The 23,134-nt window shown below is 37.4% G+C and overlaps 1 protein-coding gene across 1 annotated transcript in view; it reads left to right on the forward strand.

The window, feature by feature from the left end:
• LOC127881279 (structural maintenance of chromosomes protein 1A-like) overlaps positions 1 to 23,134 on the forward strand; it is a 48,294-nt gene that overhangs the window by 18,974 nt on the left and 6,186 nt on the right. Inside the window, exons 13-23 of the mRNA XM_052429028.1 lie at positions 2,422 to 2,633; positions 5,890 to 6,052; positions 7,829 to 7,887; positions 9,663 to 9,858; positions 11,670 to 11,738; positions 12,836 to 12,969; positions 14,548 to 14,669; positions 16,533 to 16,618; positions 18,061 to 18,279; positions 20,205 to 20,414; positions 21,909 to 22,021. Of these exons, the coding sequence (XP_052284988.1) occupies positions 2,422 to 2,633; positions 5,890 to 6,052; positions 7,829 to 7,887; positions 9,663 to 9,858; positions 11,670 to 11,738; positions 12,836 to 12,969; positions 14,548 to 14,669; positions 16,533 to 16,618; positions 18,061 to 18,279; positions 20,205 to 20,414; positions 21,909 to 22,021 (1,583 nt within the window). The remainder of the gene's footprint in view (positions 1 to 2,421; positions 2,634 to 5,889; positions 6,053 to 7,828; positions 7,888 to 9,662; positions 9,859 to 11,669; positions 11,739 to 12,835; positions 12,970 to 14,547; positions 14,670 to 16,532; positions 16,619 to 18,060; positions 18,280 to 20,204; positions 20,415 to 21,908; positions 22,022 to 23,134) is intronic.

Raw genomic sequence — 23,134 nt, forward strand, 5'->3', positions numbered from 1 at the left:
CTTCTAAAGTATCAAGGCTATTGCTTTCAAACTTCAAATACTATCATGAGGGTACTGTGCCTGGCAAGTTGAATTTTACCTTGACCTTTGAATGACCTTGACTCTCAAGGTCAAATTATTAAATTTTGCTAAAATTGCCATAACTTCTTTATTTATGATTAGATTTGATTGATACTTTGACAAAACAACTCTTACCTGACATACCACAATAGACTTCACCCAAACCATCTCCCACACGAATCCCCCCCCTTTTTTTTTAAAAGATCATCTAATAAATGACTACCACACCCTCACACTATACTCCCCCCCACCCCCAAAAAATGATTTTTATGCCACCGGTAGGGTGGCATATAGCAGTTGAACTTTCGGTCAGTGTGTCAGTTTGTCAGTCAGTCTGTCCATCCATCCGAAAAAAACTTTAACATTGGCCATAACTTTTTCACTATTGAAGATAGCAACTTGATATTTGGCATGCATGTGTATCTCATGGAGCTGCACATTTTGAGTGGTGAAAGGTCAAGGTCATCCTTCAAGGTCAAATGTCAAATTTATGGCGTCTGTCAATCCGAAAACTTTAACATTGGCCATAACTTTTTCACTATTGAAGATAGCAACTTGATATTTGGCATGCATGTGTATCTCATGGAGCTGAACATTTTGAGTGGTGAAAGATGAAGGTGAAGGTCATCCTTAAAGGTCAAATGTCAAATATATGGCGTCTGTCCGTCCGAAAACTTTAACATTGGCCATAACTTTTTAAATATTGAAGATAGCAACTTGATATTTGGCATGCATGTGTATCTCATCAAGCTGCCAATTTTAAGTGGTGGAAGGTCAAGGTCATCCTTCAAGGTCATAAAAAAATATATAAAAAATTCAAAGCAGCGTTCTCATGAAGCTGCACATTTTGAGTGGTGGAACAAGGTCAAGTTCATCCTTCAAGGTCGAGGTCATCCTTCAAGGTAAAAGGTAAACAAAAAATAAATTTCAAAGGGGCGTTCTCATGAAGCTACACATTTTGAGTGGTGGAAGTTCAAGGTCAAGGTCATCCTTCATGGTCAAGGTCATCCTTCAAGGTCAAAGGTAAAAAAATAAATAATTCAAAGCGGCGTTATCATGAAAATGCACATTTTGAGTGGTGGAAGTTCAAGGTCATCCTTCAAGGTCAAAGGTGAAAAAAATATATTTCAAAGCGGCGTTCTCATAAAGCTGCACATTTTGAGTGGTGGAAGGTCAAGGTCATCCTTCAAGGTCAAAGGTTAAATTTTTTTTAAAAAAATGCTAAGTGGCGCAATAGGGGGCATTGTGTTTCTGATGAACACATCTCGTGTTTTTTTCAAACATGGTGAAAAAAACACAAATATTTATTTTAATTATTTTATTTTTGAAATACCGTTCAACCATCCCACCCAAGAATCCCCCCCCCCCCCACAAAAAAAAATAAATTATTTTTGCATTTTTGGAAGATAATGTAATAAATGACCACACCCCCACACTATACACCCCTCTCCACTCCACCCCTCCCTCCTTTGTGATTGAAATTGAGATAGGTCCCTACACCTTTAAAAAGGAAAAATAGATGAGCGGTCTGCACCCGCAAGGTGGTGCTCTTGTTAGATATTTGTATGTCCCTGGTAGGGTACTATATAGCAGTTGAACTGTCTGTCAGTCCGTCCGTCTGACAGTCAGTCTGTTCATCCGTCCGGAAACTTTAACATTGCTCATAACTTTTGCAATAGTGAAGATCATAGCAACTTGATATATGGCTTGCATGTGTATCTCATGGAAGTGCACATTTTTTCAAAAGTCAAATATATGGCTTCGAGCGGCGCAGTAGGGGGCATTTTGTTTCTGACAAACACATCTCTTGTTGTCAAATGTATTTATTTATCCTTTTGTCACCATAGATAATAAATATTTGCACCTTTTATTATTAATTTTCATAGTCACTCATGAATGAGAAATCAATTAAATACAAGCAACAAAACATCCTCTTTTATTCTATGAGAAACAAAATTGTCTTTCAGATAAGATGCAAAGCTCTTCAAATTTGAACATAGACTTACGTTACTATTTCTTGGTGCCCACATTGTGAATGACAAAGAAGCTTTGGTACCTTTTCACGTTAAAGTGCATAAAAAACAAAACCATATGTGTCTTGCTCTGGGAAAATGGGACTCAATGCATGTGCATAAAGTTTCGTCCTAGATTAGCCTGTGCGTTTTGGAACTCGATTTTCGCAAAGAATAGACTGCTTTAAAAGAAAAATACTTTTTAAGAGGAAAGTGTGGTTCTGTATTGCCCATGCGGACTGCAAAGCCTTATCTGGTACAATTCTTTTTGCACAAGCATTTAGCCCAGTTTTCCCAGAGCGAGTGTCCTAAAGATCTTATTATTGGACTTTGTTTCCCTCCATGTCAGCATGGTCGCCTGATAGACCTGTGCGAGCCGAGCCACAAGAAGTACCAAATAGCGATCACCAAGTGCCTGGGCAAGTACATGGACGGGATCATCTGTGACACCCAGAAGACTGCCAAAGAGTGCATCCAGTACATGAAGGAGCAGCGGATTGACCCCGAGACCTTCCTGCCCCTGGACTACCTGGATGTGAAACCAGTCAATGAGAAACTCAGGTACAGGGCCCTCGTTTGGCTGTTTTTGGGGCCGAAATTCGGCCCCAAATTTCGGCCCCATTCCCCCCTTAAACAGTATACGTTTTTCCCTATTTCAGCTAAAAAATTCCCTCTGCAAATTTTTTTTTTTTTTATAATACTTTTACACCTATGTTGCCAGCAGTTATCATGCTATTAATCTTTGACCAAATGTATATTTATGTAAATTACATTAAAATAAAGCAATTTTAAGCGTTGAATGGTTGGTGAAAAGATCTTCTAAAATTCCCCTTTTCGCCGAAAACGACGCGAAATTCCCCCTCCTTAAAAGGCCCCAGCCCCAATCCCCCAAAGTGTAGCAAGGGCCCTGAGGTAGGAACTTCATTACCCACTCATATGTACCCTCTACTTGTCTCTCCCCTCGACTATTGACGTGAAACCGGTCAATGAGAAACTCAGGTAGGAACTCCATTACCCACGCACATGTACCCTTTACTTGTCTCTCCCATCGACTACACCGATGTGAAACCTGTCAATTAGAAACTCAGGTATGAGCTGCATGACCCACTCATATGTACCCTCTACTTGTCTCTCCTCTCGATTAGATTGACGTGAAACAGGTCAATTAGAAACTTAGGTAGTCTGCAGGCCCCACTCCCAGCAGTGTTTTTATGTCCCCCACCACTATAGTGGGGCACATATTGTTTTGCCACTGTCTGCTGGTTTGTTTGTTTGTTTGTTTGTATGTGCAAACTTTAACATTTGCCATAACTTTTGCAATATTGAAGATAGCAACTTAAATTTGGCATGCATGTGTATCTCATGGAGCTGCACATTTTAAGTGGTGAAAGGTCAAGGTCATCCTTCAAGGTCAAATATATGGGTCAAAATAGCTCATTTAATGTACACTTATGCAATGTTGAAGATAGTAACTTGATATTTGGCATGCATGTGTATCTAGTGGAGCTACACATTTTGAGTGGTGAAAGGTCAAGGTCATCCTTCAAGGTTAAAGGTCAAATATATGGGGACATAGTGTTTCACAAACACATTGCTTGTTTATTGCAAAGTTGGGGAATGGGACGGAGGCCCTTTGAATTGGGAAAAATTGTGTTGTTTTTACTAAAATTGGTGAAAAGGGTTGTGGTTTTTTGCTAACAAATATTTAAAAAGTTTGAAAAACAGTCTGTTTTGTGTGTGTGTTTTAAACCTTTAATTGGTAATTTTCAGCAGTCATTTGGGAATTTTCATCAGTCGCTTGGGAAAAGTATATATTTGAGATTGGGAATTGGGCTGAATCTTGTCCTAAAATTAACCACAAAAACACAGGGCTAATGTACATTTTTCCTGTGACCACTTGTAAAAATGCAAACACATGGTCATCATAGCAACTTACAACCTTTGTCTCATCATACACAAAAACTAATGCACAATTTGTGCAATCTTTAAACAAGCTCCAATATTTAACTTAAGGATTACTTTTTCCAAAAGTATTTATTTTGATCTGCATGTAACCTATTCATAAGCACAGTTGTATACTGAGTAGTATCGCTGGGAAAACGGGGTTTATTGCTTGTGCGTAAAGTGTCATCCCAGATTAGCCTTTGAAGTCTGCACATATTAATCTGGAATGACAATTTCGGCCTTATTCAGATTTTTACCAAAAAGAGACTTCCTTATTACGAAAAATTCCATAAAAATGTTGTCCTGGATAAGCTTGTGTGGATTGCACAAGCAAATCTGGGAAGGCACTTGCAAAAATGCATTAAGTGCAGTTTAAAAAAAAAACGAGGCCCAATTAATGTTGAGGAGGTTAAATTTATGTGGATGACCTGTACTATCCTTGTGTTATAGTATATGTGTATTTAGTTTTTTTTATCAGTTCAACCTTGTCCTGAACTGCCTGTACCCTGTTCATAAGCAAAATTGTATTCTGCGAAACCATTATTGTTTGCCAGGCATTAATTTTCGTCTATTTTGTCTGTGGACGAAGTGACAAATTTAAGATCCTAACGAAGATCAAATGTTTAAACAAAATTAAGATTGAATAACCTTAGGCATGAGACATTAATATCCAATGTAATCCACGCATACATACTTTGTATGTTACGTAAACCTGATTAATCCGTTTTTTACACAAAAGGTGCACATTACACAGTGTACTTTACCCCCTGTTCTCACATAGCTGCGACTTTACGACGATCATCCCGATCAAGCCACGATCTGAAAAAAAAGATCAAAGCCGATCGGAGTCTAAATCAAGCAATTTGGAAAATTATGGTCTTTATTTCGACCGTTCTATGATGCCCCTACGTCAAATGCTTACTGCGTTTACTGCCGCAACATTCAGAATCATACTACACGCTACGCAGAGCTTTTACTGTGCTTTAACTACGATCATGAAGATCTCTCCACGATGCTTCCGCGCTGCCTGTACGATTACGGCGCTTCTTCTACGCTGTTTTTACACTGATTCTTGTTGGCCACAATCCCGCTACGCTTGTTTTGAGCATGTTCAAAATAAGCGTGGCGAGAGCACAGAGCTCTCCGATCATGAAGACTCTACCGCGATCATACTACGCTTATGAAGACTCCACTGCGTTTCTCCTTTGATTCGTCACGATCGGCCACGTTTAGGCCATGCTTTGATCGTAGTAGAAGCGGCGTCTATGTGTGAACGGGGGGGGGGGGGGTTATTTTTATTTTTATTTTATTTTTCATTTACGGTTATTTTGTCCTGCTAATCTGTTAATCATAAAATGAACTTTTCATTGGCATACAATAATAAGGACCCATTACTATCCCCTGATAACAAAAGACTTATTAATTGGCATGTGACAAACAGGACTCCAAAGTGTCCTTCCTTGTCCCCACTACGATTTGTTGCAACCGAGATTTATTGCAGACATGTATTACAAACAAATCGGATATTGACTGACACATATTTTTTTTCCAGAGTCAGAAATTGGCGAATTTAAGTGCTGAGGAAATAGTCCTTTTTATTTAAATGACAAAATTTTGTGCTGGCGAAAATAAATGGTTTAACAGTATATGAGCAGATGTCTTGAAATATCGGTGTAAATGCATGTGCCTAAAGTCCAGGATGACACTTTTCTGCTAAACTGGGTTTTCTCTAAGGAGAAACTACAAGTAATGGAAAAAAATCCATAAAAGCGGAAAGTTTCTTTCCAGATTAACCTGTGTTGACTGCACAGTCAAATCTGGGACAACACGAATAAAGTCCAGTTTTCCCAAAACAAGATTTGTGTCTCTGCAGAGAGATCCGTGAGCCCAAGAATGTGAAGCTGATAGTGGATGTGATCCGCTATGACCCACCCTCCATCAAGAAGGCTCTAATCTTCGCCTGCGGTAACGCCCTCGTGTGCGAGACCGTCGAGGATGCACGCAAAGTGGCGTTCGGTCTCTCTGAGAGAAATAAGGTAATTATGATATTAATAGAACAAATTTTCCTTGCTTTCGTAACTTCTTTATCCTTGTTTGATTGGCATAAATAAGTTTTCTAAATATAATTGGCAATTGGTGTTTGTTGTTTCGGAGAGATACAGTAGACAATATAAATTGTAAAAGATTTTCTAAGCCTTCATAACTTATTAAAACTTTTTGATTGGCATAAAAATGTTTGTTAAAATGTAAATGGATCATAAGTTAAAATGTCAATTGATCTTGATGTTATGGCTTTTCATCAGATTGGATTTGATGGCATTTCTCATCTGAAGTTCTAAAATGTTTCTGAAACTATTATCCAGTGTGCTTTAAGATCTGTTTATATTGATGAAACATAAATCCTCATAATCATTGAATATTTCGCAAAATATTTTGTAAAATAAAAAGACATCAGTGTTTTTTATAGATTGTAACATAGATTTAACAAGATACAAAATGCATGTTTTTATTGTGTGCTGCAATATATTCCATGTTAATTTCCTGCCATGATATCCGAACATTTTACGAGTGGACGCTAGACTGGCTTCGGGTCATGTAGGAAGAACAACGTATTTATAAGAATTACGTTGTGCTTCTGAAGTTGCATTAAGCCAATCTTGCGTTCGCATGTAAATGTTTGGATATTTTAGCCGAAAATTCACATGGAATATATTGTGACACACAAAAAATACCATTTTGTATCGCGTTAAATCTATGTTACCAGACTACATCTAGCATTCGAATTTCGGCTTTTCCTATAAGGAACATTGATTTTGATGTCCCCCACTATAGTAGTGGGGGACATATTGTTTTTGCCCTGTCTGTTGGTTGGTTGGTCTGTTGGTTGGTTGGTTGGTTTGCGTCAACTTAAACATTTTGCAATAACTTTTGCTATATTGAAGATAGCAACTTCATATTTGGCATGCATGTGTATCTCATGAAGCTGCACATTTTGAGTGGTGTAAGGTCAAGGTCATCCTTCAAGGTCAGAGGTCAAATATATGTGGCCAAAATCGCAATTTTATGAATACTTTTGCAATATTGAAGATAGCAACTTGATATTTGGCATGCATGTTTATCTCATGGAGCTGCACATTTTGAGTGGTGAAAGGTCAAGGTCATCCTTCAAGGTCAGAGGTCAAATATATATGGCCCAAATCGCTTATTTTATGAATACTTTTGCAATATTGAAGATAGCAACTTGATATTTGGCATGCATGTGTATCTCATGGAGCTGCACATTTTGAGTGGTGAAAGGTCAAGGTGAAGGTCATCCTTCAAGGTCAGAGGTCAAATATATGTGGCCCAAATCGCTTATTTTATGAATACTTTTGCAATATTGAAGATAGCAACTTGATATTTGGCATGCATGTGCATCTCATGGAGCTGCACATTTTGAGTGGTGAAAGGTCAAGGTCAAGGTCATCCTTCAAGGTCAAATATATGGGTCAAAATTGCGCATGTAATGTCACTTCTGCAATATTGAAGCTAGCAATTTTCTATTTGAAATGCGTGTGTATCTCAAGGAGCTGAACATTTTGAGTGGTAAAGGGTCAAGGTCAAGGTCATCCTACAAGGTCAAACATCATATAGGGGGACATTGTGTTTCACAAACACATCTTGTTTATGTGTAAACTTTATTTTTGCGAAATATTGTACAAACTATTCGATGATCTTGAGTGTTTATGGGCTTTTAATGATTGAATATTAACTTGCAGCAGTATGTGCATTAAGGTAGTATAAAAACTTAACTTCCAATGCATTCATTTCAGTCGGTGGCATTGGACGGGACTCTGTTCCAGAAATCAGGAGTCATCTCTGGTGGTGCCAGGTAATGTGTGCACAGGTGACTCAGTATGTAAAACAGGTAATGTGTTCACAGGTGACTCAGTATGTAAAACAGGTAATGTGTTCACAGGTGACTCAGTATGTAAAACAGGTAATTTGTGCACAGGTGACTCAGTATGTAAAACAGGTAATGTGTGCACAGGTGACTTAGTATGTTAAACAGGTAATGTGTTCACAGGTGACTCAGTATGTAAAACAGGTAATGTGTTCACAGGTGACTCAGTATTTAAAACAGGCTATGTGTGCATAGGTGACTCAGTATGTAAAACAGGTAATGTGTTCACAGGTGACTCAGTATGTAAAACAGGTAATGTGTTCACAGGTGACTCAGTATGTAAAACAGGTAATGTGTTCACAGGTGACTCAGTATGTAAAACAGGTAATGTGTTCACAGGTGACTCAGTATATAAAACAGGTAATGTGTGCACAGGTGACTCAGTATGTAAAAAGGTAATGTGTGCACAGGTGACTCTGTATGTAAAACAGGTAATGTGTGCACAGGTTACTCAGTATTTAAAATAAGTAATATGTGCACAGGTGACTCAGTATGGAAAACAGGTAATGTGTGCACAGGTTACTCAGTATTTAAAACAGGTAATATGTGCACAGGTGACTCAGTATGTAAAACAGGTAATATGTGCACAGGTTACTCAGTATGTGAAACAGGTAATGTGTGCACAGGTGACTCAGTATGTAAAACACAATAAAATGGGGCAACAAACTGTTACAGAATTCTTGTTTCTTGTTCTTAACTGAAATAAGCTTTATGATGAAAAATGGATGCTACTACTGTATTATAGAATTAAAATACTGTTAAGCATATAAAAAATCCAATGGCTTGTTGACACTTTATTCACATGCATTAAGCCCTGTTTTTCAGTGACCTGTATCCAAACGCTTGTTGACACTTTATTCACATGCATTACACCCCATTTTCCAGTGACCTGAAGGCAATGGCTTGTCAACACTTTATTCACATGCATGAAGCCCTGTTTTCCTGTGACCTGAAGGCGAAGGCTCTTTGACACTATTCACATGCATTAAGCCCCGTTTTCCAGTGACCTGAAGGTCAAGGATCGTTGACACTATTCACATGCATTAAGCCCTGTTTACCAGTGACCTGAATGCAAAGGCTCGTCAACACTTTATTCACATGCATTAAGCCCTGTTTTTCTGTGACCTGAAGGCGAAGGTTCTTTGACACTATTCACATGCATTACGCCCCATTTTCCAGTGACCTGAAGGCCAAGGATCGTTGACACTATTCACATGCATTAAGCCCTGTTTTCCAGTGACCTGAAGGCAAAGGCTCGTCAACACTATTCACATGCATTAAGCCCTGTTTTCCTGTGACCTGAAGGCGAAGGCTCTTTGACACTATTCACATGCATTAAGCCCCGTTTTCCAGTGACCTGAAGGTCAAGGATCGTTGACACTATTCACATGCATTAAGCCCTGTTTTCCAGTGACCTGAAGGCAAAGACTTGTCAACACTTTATTCACATGTATTAAGCCCTGTTTTCCTGTGACCTGAAAGCGAAGGTTCTTTGACACTATTTACATGCATTATGCCCCATTTTCCAGTGACCTGAAGGCCAAGGATCGTTGACACTATTCACATGCATTAAGCCCTGTTTTCCAGTGACCTGAAGGCAAAGGCTCGTTGACAATATTCACATGCATTAAGCACCATTTTCCAGTGACCTGAAGCCGAAGGCTCGTTGACAAAATTCACATGCATTAAGCCCCGTTTTCCAGTGACCTGAAGGCGAAGGCTCGTCGCTGGGACGAGAAGATGCTGGGCCAGCTGAAGCAGCGTAAGGAGAAGATGACCAACGAGCTGAAGGAGGTTTCCAAGAAGAAGAGGAAGGAGCATGAGCTCAACACCATACGCTCCCAGATCAAGGGTCTCGAGACGAGACTCAAGTACTCCATCACGGACAGGGACACCACGGTGAGTGCCTCTAGTAGAGTGCTTTAGTGATAAGGCATCTTGTGATTTATGACTTCCTTATCATTGAATCAGGTCATCTTGCCATAGTATCAGGAACATACTGAAGTCAATATTTGGGCTCAACTTTGAGTTGTTTGGCAATTTTTGAGATGAGTTTAACCATCATGCTCAATTGAGGGTTCATAAAAGTGTTTTGGATTGTTTTTAAGCCCGACTCAACCATGAACTTTAGGAGGAATCTGTGAATATTTGTATAGCTGAGATTTGAGATGTTCATGTCCGATATTCTAAGTGCTCAGCTGAGTGGAAACCCCAATCTTGTATTTTTGGATGAGCTCAACAATCGGGAATGTTCTTGATACTTGGCCCTGTAGTCACAAAGCATCTTATTATGAATGTTACATTTCATTTAATTCGGGGCAACTCCTTGTCTGTATTTCTCTGTATTAAAACTGTGCACAAAGTTAAAAAAAAAAATGTGCATTTAACTAAAAATACTAATGTAATAAGTACTTAGAGCTGACTCTGAAGTGAAAATATTTTAGGTATTTCTTATGATGTTTTGTGAATACCACCACTGTTTGAAGTTTTTTGTTTGCTTAAAACAATGGCTAGATAAAAATAAGATCTTTTTTAAGAATATGCATTGGTCAGATATTTTTATGCCCCCTTTTGAAGAAGAGGGGGTATATTGCTTTGCTCATGTCGGTCGGTCTGTCGGTCCGTACACCAGGTGGTTGTCAGATGATAGCTCAAGAACGCTTGGGCCTAGGATCATGAAACTTCATAGGTACATTGATCATGACTCACAGAAGATGACCCCTATTGATTTTGAGGTCAAAGGTCAAGGTCACCATGATCCGAAATAGTAAAATGGTTTCCGGATGATAACTCAAGAACGCTTATGCCTAGGATCATGAAACTTGATAGGTAGATTGATCATGACTTGCAGATGACCCCTATTGATTTTCAGGTCACTAGGTCAAAGGTCAAGGTCATGGTGACCCGAAATAGTAAAATGGTTTCCGGATGATAACTCAAGAATGCTTATGCCTAGGATCATGAAACTTCATAGGTAGATTGATAATGACTGGCAGATGACCCCTATTGATTTTCAGGTCACTAGGTCAAAGGTCAAGGTCACGGTGACCTGAAATAGTAAAATGGTTTCCGGATGATAACTCAAGAACGCTTATGGCTACAATCATGAAACTTCATAGGTAGATTGATCATGACTTGCAGATGACCCCTATTGATTTTCAGGTCACTAGGTCAAAGGTCTAGGTCACGGTGACCCGAAATAGTAAAATGGTTTTCATATGATAACTCAAGAACACTTATAGCTAGGATCATTAAGCTTCATAGGTACATTGATCATGACTCACAGATGACCCCTATTGATTATCAGGTCACTAGGTCAAAGGTCAAGGTCACAGTGACAAAAAACATATTCACACAATGGCTGTCACTACAACGGAGAGCCCATATGGGGGGCATGCATGTTTTACAAACAGCCCTTGTTTAAGAATATGCATTGGTCGAGAGTAACAAAACAATGCTACTATATTTTGCCAACCAGTTGTGTTTAGAAACTCTGAATTAATTTGAAATGCAAAATTTGAAATAAATATGCATTTAATGATTTGTAATAGGTTAAAAGAAACATGAAATCCCAGCATTTTTCTCCAATTTTGCTAACTTCATTGCAAGTTATACATTTGATATCATGTAGAATTGTACGAGTTCCTATATTGAATTGCCATGTTGAAGTCATTAAAACACACTTTATAGCTGTCTTTTTTATTTTTCAGCAAACCAAGCACCTGCTGCAGAATGAGAAAGATCTGAAGAACTACAGGGAACAGATACATTCATTTGAGGTGCTGCATTGACATAGTTATGAATACATATGAGCCGCGCTCTGTGAAAAGGGGGTTTAATGCGTGTGCGTAAAGTGTCATCCCAGATTAGCCTGTGTAGTCCACACAGGCTAATCAAGGACAACAATATCCGCTTTTTTAAATGATAAATATCATTCAAGCCAAAAGTGTCGTCCCTGATTAGCCTGTGCGGACTGCACTGGCTAATCTGGGAAGACACTTTACGCTCATGCATTAAACCCCCTTTTCACAGAGGGCAGCTCATAAACAGTGTCCATTCATCTGAGGTGTGCCTGTGGAATATTTAACCCTTTCTCGCTCTTAAGCAAAGTGAAAATCGCTATAGACAATCAGCATAAAACCACAACAGCCTTCCAATTACTTGCGTTTAAAGGCTTTTAAACTTGCATCTAGTACGAAAGGTCACAACTTAAATTGATTTTATTTTATAAAGGACAACAATGCATCAAAGTAATCTTCTGAATAGTGAAGGGTTTCCAGTATTTATAAGAGATGTTAAAAGTTGTACGAGTATTAACATTGCGCTGTTTGTTACATTGGATTGTTCTTCATGTTTTCAAATAATAAGAATGTACAATTTTTCGCCGTGGCATAGTGGATATGGTGTCCGCCTAGAGACCGGGAGGTCACGGGTTTATTCCCCACTGGGAGCGTTCTTTTAATTCACCAAGTACTGGTTCTGGTCCCAGGAAACGGACTCGAGAGTGTTTCAAATAAGTAGTAATTACTTTAAAAGATTTTATTCAATCCCCTAATATGAGCCTTGGTCAGAGAAAACTGGGTTCAAGGCATGTGCGTTAAGTGTCATCCCAGATAAGCCTTTGCTGTCCTCACAGTCAAATCTAGGTTTACACTCACTGTTTTAATGGATTTTTTTATATTCGTAGGAAATATCTTTTTAAACGAAAATCCATTTAAGGCTGAAAGTGGCTTCCCTGATTAGACTATGGGGTTTGCACAGGCTATTTTGGGACGACACTTTACGCACATGCATTAATCCAGTTTCCCCAGAACAGGCTCATGTTGTTAGCTCTTGTTCTGTTGTACTCCTGTGCTAATGCAGTGTCTGTCTGCAGCCCAGGGTGCACCAGTTGGAAAGACAGATGAACGAGCGAGAGGAAACAATACGTCAGCTGAAAGACCGAACAAACCGTGTGGAGGATGAGCTCTTTGAGGACTTCTGTGCTCAGATTGGTGTGGAAAACATCAGGTAGATACTATATAAATATTACATGTCTGACAGGGTGACAGTAAATTTGTCAACTTGAGGAAATACTGTCAACCGAGGCAAAGCCAAGGTTGACAGTATTTTTCCGAAAGTTGACAAATTTACTGTCACCCTGTCAGACATGTAATATTTATTTTATTATACCGAACAAACTATTCAAACATGAACAATTTACATGAACAATTTTAATATTCAATAATTGTATTAATTTCAGCAATAAACAACCATTAATATGTTGAATGGTTCAGATTTTCAGGCCGAGCAAAATGAACTTCGCTTTATTTGGCACAGACCTAGTAATCGATTTATCCCATCAATTTTCTTAGTCCTCAATTATTTCTTAAAAAATATATTACCGAACCAGCTTTCCGTATTTTATTTTCATCACTTGATTACGCAATTTATGACGTACTTGTGTGACGTCACTTTCGGTGACGAAACATTTGGGGACATCAATATGGTCATGGTGTTTTTTTTAACAGTAATATATTTGTTTAAAGCATCGAACAAATCCGAAACGTATTTCGGATTAGTGTTTGTCATGCATATCACCTTAAGAACAGACACTGGAAGTGTATCTCGATTGTAATTTTATTGTTATTTGCATTGAATTAAAGTTGCCATTGAGGCAAGCGTGTCGTTTATACTAAATTGAATTTTTTTATGACTCCTGTCAAAGCTTAAATAATGGCATTAATCTATTTTACAGCACAGTTTCACCTGCAATCGATATTTTAATTATCCAAATACAATGGAAAGGCAAAACTGCATACTGCGCATGCGCGAATGGGACAGTATAAGTTTTGAACATTCCGCACGTGATTGCTAAGGCAGCGGGATATAGTATTTTTTTGTCAGTAAATTTTTTCCCGCTGGTAGCACGTGATTGCTATGGCAGTGGGATACAGTATATTTTGGACAGTAAATTTATTCACGCTGGGTCTGACATTATTTCCATGTCACGATGGCCCAAGGGAGTTTAGCATTGTGAATAAAAGTGAGGTATAATAAATTTATTTGTCTGAGGATGTTTTTTATTGTCTGAAAGCTGGTACAAATTGATAGTCATACTCAAATTGATATTAAATTAGTTACATTATAACGCTTTTGTTTTTTGTTAGTTCTGTTTATAGGTCTTGCATTATAGAGTTTTTATTGAAATATAGATAGATTTATAACTATTTGTAGAGCAGGATATGCATTTAAACTATTTCCATACTTTTTCCTTGAAATTGTTTTATAATATATCAAGAAATGAAATTTTCTGCTTGTGGTTTAGGTTTTGTAAGGCTGGCTAAATAAATCTGTTGGAAACCTTAACCCAGTATTTAGTTTAAACCTATTTATAAAAGCTCTTTACTTATTCAAAACTCTCTAGCCCGTTTCCTGGGCCTAGAACCAGTACTTGGTGTCTTTGAAAGAGATCTAAAGAATATTGCCCACAATGGGAATCAAACCCACGACCCCCTGGTCGCTAGGAGGACACCATATCCACTACGCCACGGTGATCCGGTATTTTATTATACTTCATGCATCTGACCCTGTGTGTCGTACTTGCAGGCAGTACGAAGAGCGGGAACTGCTGGCGCAGCAGGAGAGAGCCAAGAAGAGACTCGAGTTTGAGAACCAGAAGTTCAGACTGCAGAACCAGATAGAGTTTGAGCGATCCAGGGATACGCTAGGTATAATTATGAAATAATGTTTTAATTCCTCATTTACATGTAGGTTTATATTCTTGGATGTTGCTGCTCAATTTCTCAAACTACAAGTTAGGTTTGTTCTTACTAAAAAGTTTAATTATTATACCTCGTAAATATTTTGTATTTCCTAGTTGCTAAGGAAAGGAAAGATTAAAGGAAATGTATAACTTTGTTTTGTGTTTTTATGTCCCCCACCACTATAGTGGGGGACAAATTGTTTTTGCCCTGTCTGTTGGTTGGTTTGTGTGTTTGTTTGCTCCAACTTTAACATTTGCCATAATTTTTGCAACATTAAAGATAGCAACTTCATATTTGGCATGCATGTGTATCTCATGGAGCTGCACATTTTGAGTGGTGAATAGTCAAGGTCATCCTTCAAGGTCAAAGGTCAAATATATGTGTCAAAATTGCTCATTTAATGTACACTTTTGCAATATCGAAGATAGCAACTTGATATTTGGCATGCATGTGTATCTCATGGAGCTGCAAATTATGAGTGGTGAAAGGTCAAGGTCATCCTTCAAGGTCAAAGGTCAAATATATGGGGACATAGTGTTTCACAAACATATCGCTTGTTTGTTTGAAATTTGTATACTATAATATTGTTTCAACTTAGCATTGATTATTACTCTTAAAACAATTATAACAGACTTCTGATTGAAAGGAATTAAATCACTGCGCCATTAGCCAGAATGATTTCAAACAAGCTTATAATAATGACAACAACAAAGAGTGTTTAATTAGCCATTTATACATATGTACAGGTGTATTAACTTATATAAAATTTGATTAAACCTTTTATATTCAGTATCTTTTTTCTTCCTTGAAGTTGTAAATTTTATGCTATTAAACATTGAGTCAAATATATATATGTTGTTAAAAATATGACCTGTAAGAAAAGATCTGTATGGAAAAGATTTGTTTGTGTCATGTTAAAATGCAGAAGTACTGTTCTGTTACCATTAAGAGCAATATTCTCATATATTCATACCAGAGATGTATAATTAATTAAATGGCTATTGCGCATTTAAATAATACTTAGAATCATATTGAGCTGTACAAAATAGCACAACTGGAAGTTGGTTTGATTTCCATTGAACCATTACCTCTGTGCCATTGAACCATTACCTCTTTGCCAGTGAAAAATTATCTCTGTGCCATTGAACCATAATCTCTGTGCCATTGAACGATTCACTATGTACCATTGAACTATTATCTCTGTGCCATTGAACCATAATCTCTGTGCCATTGAACGATTCTCTATGTACCATTGAACTATTATCTCTGTGCCATTGAACCATTACCTCTTTGCCAGAAAAAAAAATTTTTCTCTGTGCCATTGAACCATAATCTCTGTGCCATTGAACGATTCTCTATGTACCATTGAACTATTATCTCTGTGCCATTGAACCATGTGCCATTGAACCATTATCTCTGTGCCATTGAACCATTATCTCTGTGTCATTGAACCATTATCTCTGTGTCATTGAACCATTATCTCTTTGCCATTGAACCATTATCTCTGTGCATTTGAACCATTACCTCAGTGCCATTCAACCATTATCTATGTGCAATTGAACCATTATCTCTGTACCATTTAACCATTATCTCTGTGCGATTGAACCACTACCTCTGTGCCATTGAACCATTATCTCTATGCCATTGAACCATTATTTATGTGCCATTGAACCATTATCTCTGTGCCATTCAACCATTTTCTCTGTGCCATTGAACCATTATCTCTGTGTCATTGAACCATTATCTCTGTGCCATTGAACCATTATTCTTGTGCCATTGAACCATTATCTCTGTGCCATTGGACCATTATCTCTGTGTATTTGTCAGCTAACGTGATGAAGTGGGAGCAGGCAGTGACCGATGACGAGAAAGAACTGGACAAGGTCCGCAACGAAGAGGCCAGGAATATGGGGGTGAGCAAGCTATCTCTCAATCTTAACCCATTCCCCCACTAGAAGTAAAGTGAAAATGGATTTTGCAACCAGCATAAAACCAGAACAGCCTGCGAGTGACTCCCAGTCTGTTCAGGTTTTATGCTGTTTGCTGCTCATCAGTATCTAAGGGTTGGAAATGAAGCCTTTAAAACTTGAATCTAGTAAGAAAGGTCATCAATTTAATTTCTTAAAGACTACAAAGACGTCAAAATACGTATCTAAGTGCTAAAGGGTTAAAGAAACACATTGTTTCAGTTTAGTGTTTTACTAGGGAAACTGATTTTGGATTAGGCGCTAAGAAGTCTGATTTAGTTGCCAAAATGTATGATGTTTATAAATAATTGCCACATAATATGTGAAAATCTGTTTTATTTTATAATAATTGTTTTCATAGCCTATTAGTGATTTAATTAGCCAATTAGTTGTATGAGTAGATAATTGGCTAATGGTAATGTTTATGTTGACGCTAAAAATATAATTCTGATTCTTTAGAAGATTTTTTCTCAAACAAAGATGTCCGGACTACATACATGGCTTATAATAAATATGATATCTGAACATTTCTATAAAAATTGTTTGTTTGTTTTTAGCACCCTGAAAAATGTCATGTACAAAGAAGGAAACCTCTTATTTTGTCTCCAAGTCCAATTGTTTCATCTGTAGCTTCTATAAAGGCCTTTTTCTGGGTATTTTGGGGAAAATGCAATAAATGGATTGGCAATGTTTTTGCGCAAAAAGTCTACTGATTTTGAAAAAAACACAAATTTAATATAAATCTATATTATAATTAAAATTAAAAGAAAAAAATCATATAAATAATGTTAAAATACTTTGTTAGATGTAATTGAAATAAAATAGTGATACAATAATCATAAGACAATTATTTAAAAAATAAATCAAATTGGGAATTGTTTTTCAAATGTAGTTTTTGAACAATTTTACTTTGGGAATGGGTTCGCTTTATTAATGGACCTGTAGATACACCAGGAAAAGGCCTTATTTCACATTCCACATCTTCAGTATTCAGAGGGTTTTCTGCTGTTTAAAAAAGGTCGTAAAATGGACCCGATGCCAAAGCAAACGGACCCTATCCGGAACCGAAATAATTAAAAAAAAATCCCAATGTCCAAAAAAAATAGAAGTGTCTTATGATTATTAGACTCTATATCTCAATTTTATTTTTTAAACAACCTACAAAATATATAACCATAATTTGTATAATTTTTATCCAAAATGGCCAGGAAAATACCTGTTGTGTCAATATTTGTTGATAAAAAAAATCCCAATTTGGTCCTTTTTGTCGATAAAAATTTCCTTAATTTACCACTTTAATCGATTAAAAAATCCCAATTTGACCAGACTCCTTTTCCCAAAATGGCTGGAAAACCCCCTGGTATTTATTTCCTGATTTTTCTATTCAGCTGATTGACAGCGAGATGCAGAAGGCAGAGAAGTGCAAGCAGCAGCGTATCACCCTCAAGTCAGGCGTGGACGACTTCGACGCTCAGATCAACGAGATCAAGAAACGTGTCAGCGCTCAGAGCAAGGAGATAGCGGCCGTACAGAAACAGCTGGCTGCCATGGAAACCAGGCTGGAACAGAAGCGGGCTGACCGTCACAGTCTCCTGAAGACATGCAAGGTATATTCAGAGAGAGAAATTAGTAATTGTCTTTTGAGTAGATACATTAAGAGTTGTGATTTTGACATTTGGACAAGATTGTCTTAATGCAGCACTTAGCTAGTTATCATAAACTATTACTTAAATTATTATGTTACTTTTTTCATTCTCATACAAATGAAAAAAAACGTTATAAAATATCCTGCAGAATAAACGCCAACTTCTTTATGCCCCTGCCATAATAATGGTGGAAAGGCATATAGTGTTACCCCTGTCAGTGTGTGTGTTTGTGTGTTACATTTTGTGTCAGGCTTTGTTGTTTTACATGGCAGGATTTCGAAATAAATTGACAGAAAGCATCATTATATCAAGACAATCATGTTGCTAGTTTCAAAGTCAAACTCACAATGGTCATTTATAGTTTTACATATTGCTTATGTGTATATAGTGAAGATACACTGTGGCACAGTGTGATTTAAAAATGAAATGTAGCAAATGATAATCATATGAAGACAATATGTGTGCGTGCAACCGACGTGTTGCTCGCTTCAAGTTCACAGTGGACACTTGAAATTTTATAATCCTGATACAGTACATGTTTTTGCTCGACTAGTAACTTTTGTCATGCATGAATGGATTTAAAAATAAATAGGCACAAATAACAATCATAAGAAAAAGTGTTGCGTGCAACAAGCATGTTGCTTGTTTCAAGATCAAGATCGCAGTGGACACTTGAAAACGTGCATATTCCTTATAATGCTCTTGTTGGCAGTGTTGTTTTTATCCTATAAAATCTGGTCAGGTATTTGGTCCTATTCCCAAAGGAAAAAAAAAATTATTTTTCCCAAATGGGACCTACAATTCTTATTTCTTTTTTTTTTAAAGATCTTAACGTTTTGTTCATCACTCATCCAGCTATATAAGTTTAAACTTGGTAAACATAATACGGAAAACACTTTTAGTCTCAATTTTGAAGCATATTTAGCATAACAACATCACTAATTTCACAATTTTTGTCAAAACAATGTGAATTTTCCGAATTCAAAGGAACCCCGCCCCATTCTCAAAAACACACTGTGTGTGTGTCTGGTTCATTACTCTTTTGTGTATGATGTGATTAAAATATTATTTGGCTAATGTGACCATCATACCAAGAAAAAGTGAAGTTTGCAAAAATCATGTTACTGGCAAGGTCAAGGTCACCATGGAAACTTGCAGTTAGTTCATATTCCTTATATTGCGGTGTATTCTGGATGGTGTTTATTGTGAAGCAATAATGTCTGTTGCTTCAAGGTCAATGTCACAATGGCCACTTGAAGTCATGCATAGTCCCTATATAGTATTAGTGATAGTAGATGTTAATGTGACTGTCAGTGTCAGTTCTATTTATATAGTGAATTGGTGAAATTTGTCGTCATTTCAATATGACATGATACGTGCAGTAACTGTGGTGCTTGCTTAAAAGTCATGTATATGAAATAGTCTTTATGGCTGAAAGGTCAATGTCACATATAAAGAAGGCTTTTTGTGTAAAAGTTAATGTAACATATGTGAAATAGGTTTAATTTGTAGCAACATATACAAAGGCTACAAGCGGTATCAACTGCTAACATTATTTTGTTGCAAGCAACACTCATTTCTGTGTCCAGTGAAATATTGCATCCATGTCCTTTGTTCACTTTTCCAGTTTGTTTGTATTAAATATTAAGCTTAGTTACCACCTTCCCGCTCAGAAGTAAAGTGAAATGGCTATATACAAGCAGCATAAAACCAGTAACCCACAGTCTGTTCAGGTTTTATGCTGTTTGCTGCTCATCAGTATCTTAGGGTTGGAAATGCCGTCTACATCGAATCTAGTAAGAAAGGTCTTAGAATTTATTTGATTCATATGATTTTTGAAGGGACTTAAAGATATTGTTGCCATGTATAATTGTTTGAAATTTCAGATGGACAATATCCGGTTACCAATGCGTAAAGGCACGATGGAAGACATCACGCAGAACGAGGCGTCGAGTGCCATAGATGGTACCCAGATGGATGGCACACAGAGCGAGCTGGGCCCAGACAGCATGAGCAGCCAGGGCGCCAAGAAGATCTATGAGAAGGAGGCCCTTATCATCATAGACTACACCAAACTGGACGACGATCTCAAAGAAGTAAGAACGGGATATATTAACGTTTGACGACATTTCACACATATTCTTTCATATTTCTTCAGTACTTCGTATGAAGAGGAAATGAGGTTTCTCAGAAAATCTAGGGGGCCCAGAGCATTTTCAAGGTGTAAAAGTTTCCTGCTTTTTTATCCAAGATGTATGATAAAAACATGTGTCTGTGTCCATTGAAATATGGCATCCATGCTCTTTGGTGACATTTCTAGGTTTTTATGCTGCCGGTAGGGTGGCATATAGCAGTTGAACTGTCCGTCTGTCAGTCTGTGCGTCCGTCCAAAAACTTTAACATTGGCCATAACTTTTGCAATGTTGAAGATAGCAATTTGATATTTGGCATGCATGTGTATCTCATGAAGCTGCACATTTTGAGTGGTGAAAGGTCAAGGTTATCCTTCAAGGTCAAAAGTAAAAAAATACAATCGAAGGGAAGTAATAAGCTTTCAAAGGGAGGTAATTTTTCAACCTGCCAAATGATATACTTAAATTTTATTTCAATGCGGCGCAATAGGGGGCATAGTGTTTCTGACAAACACATCTCTTGTTAAATTCAGTATTTTGTCGTATGCACAAGGTAGGGAATATTGTTTCCTTATCATCATAGATAACACCAAACTGCATGATAATCTCAAAGAGGTTAGAACGCTCAGATGCAGGAGCTAGTTTTTTGCTGACTTTATTCATATTACCTACAGTTTTGAGTTCAGCTAATGCACACTTTTAGCTCACCTGAGCACAACTTGGTCATGGTGAGAATTAATTTGTGAATTCTGTTTATGTTGTGCATTGGTGTCATCAAAAGTTGCCTCGTTTACACTCTAGAGGCCACATGCATTGTCCAATCTTAATGAAACTTGGTGAGAACATTTGTCCCAATTATATATCCGTACTAGTTCAAAACTGGGTCATGTGAGGTAAAAAAAACTAGATCACTGTGTCTAATTAAATAAAAAGCTGGTTCCCACTCTCAAAGTTCCTTTTTTTTGCTCAAATATTAATGAAACATTGTCAGAACATTGGGTCTTGTGGTATCTCTTCCCAAGCTAAAATGGTTCCAGTCCTTAGCCATCGATGTCAGGAGGCTTGAAGTTTTCCTTACAAATCTTCAGTGACTTAATGTTAGCTTACATTAAGTCACACTTTTTATCAAGCAATGAAACTTGATGAGATGATTAATTTTATTTTCTAATTACATCTCTGCCGAGTTTTAAAATGGTTCTGGGTTAAAATCAATCATTTCAGTTCGTTTGGGTCTCAGGTGAGCAGCCAATGTCCTTTGACCTTCTTGTAGTTATTGTTTTACATGGTAATCAGTCTTTAAGTATATTCAAGCTATGGCAGTTATAAATGATTCATATTTTTGTAAAATCAGAATGAGTGTTTCAAAGAAATTATCATTAATTGCTCTCTTTATTTTGTCAACTACTGAATGAGTGCTATAGTAAAATTACAATTTTAATAAAATATTTTCATCTGCAGCTTGAAGACGCTTCAGAAGTGAAGAAGCACATAGAAAACCTAACTAAGGGTGTCTCCGATATGGTCTCTACTTTACAAAGAATAAATGCCCCCAATATGAAAGCCATGGAAAAGTAAGTAGAATGTCCTTAATGCCTTGGTGAATAAACACATACTGTGAAATATTTTGAAACTATTACAATAACTTTAAACAAAGGTTGACTTATGTATGTGTTAATTATTAATTTTATATTCAAACAGCCACATGCTGAGAAATTATTTTGAAACTGTCATATAATCTTAAGGAAAAAGTAGCTTGACTCATTATGTCTGTGTTTAATATCTATTATCTGTTCAAACAGATTTAAAATAAAGAAATATTCATATTTATTAATGGATCAATAAATAATGTAGTAGACACTTCTTTACCAGAGTGAATATGTATTTTGTGTATGTTTACCGTAGTTATACCACAAATGATAAATGTTGTATAACAGATGCCTCTGAAAGGTTATCAATACTTTTAACCCTCCCTTTCCCTCTCAGAAGCAAAGTGAAAATGGCTATGTGCAACCAGCATAAAACCAGAACAGCCTGCGAGTAACTCTCAGTCTGTTCAGGTTTTATGCTGTTTGCTGCTCATCAGTATCTAAGGGTTGGAAATGAGGCCTTTAAAACTTGAATATAGTTAGACAGGTTTTCAATTAGATGTAACTTTCTTAGGGACTACACATGCGTGAAAATACATGTCTAAGTGGTACAGGGTTAAACATATCACCTGTGTCATGCGATAATGCATCTTATGCCATATGCAGTCCACATAGCTCCAGACCAACCTAAGCAGTTGTGCAATTTGATCAGGAGCTGCCTTGTCTGCTAATGAGACCACCAGGTAATGGATGTGGTCCGCCTAGCAATCGGGAGGTCAAGGGTTCCATCCCCACAAGGGGAGCTTTCTTTAGATCTTCCCAAGACACCCGGTACTACCGGTAGTTCTAGGCCCACGAATCGGACTACTCGAGTGTTTCAAAAAGCCTGAGGCTTTGGATGCAATCGAGATAACATAAATAGGTTTTAAACTAATAAGACCCCCAAACCTTTTGCAGGCTGGTCTGCAGCCAAATTGACAGCATAAGACCTATTTTTGCATGACGCTTGTCATATATTTACCCTTTCCCCATTAGAAGCAAAGTAAGAATGGCTTTTTCAACCAGCATAAAACCAGAACAGCCTGCAGTCTGTTCAGG

This window comes from Dreissena polymorpha, chromosome 5, assembly GCF_020536995.1.
Source record: "Dreissena polymorpha isolate Duluth1 chromosome 5, UMN_Dpol_1.0, whole genome shotgun sequence".
In the NCBI taxonomy this organism is placed as follows: Eukaryota; Metazoa; Mollusca; class Bivalvia; order Myida; family Dreissenidae; genus Dreissena; species Dreissena polymorpha.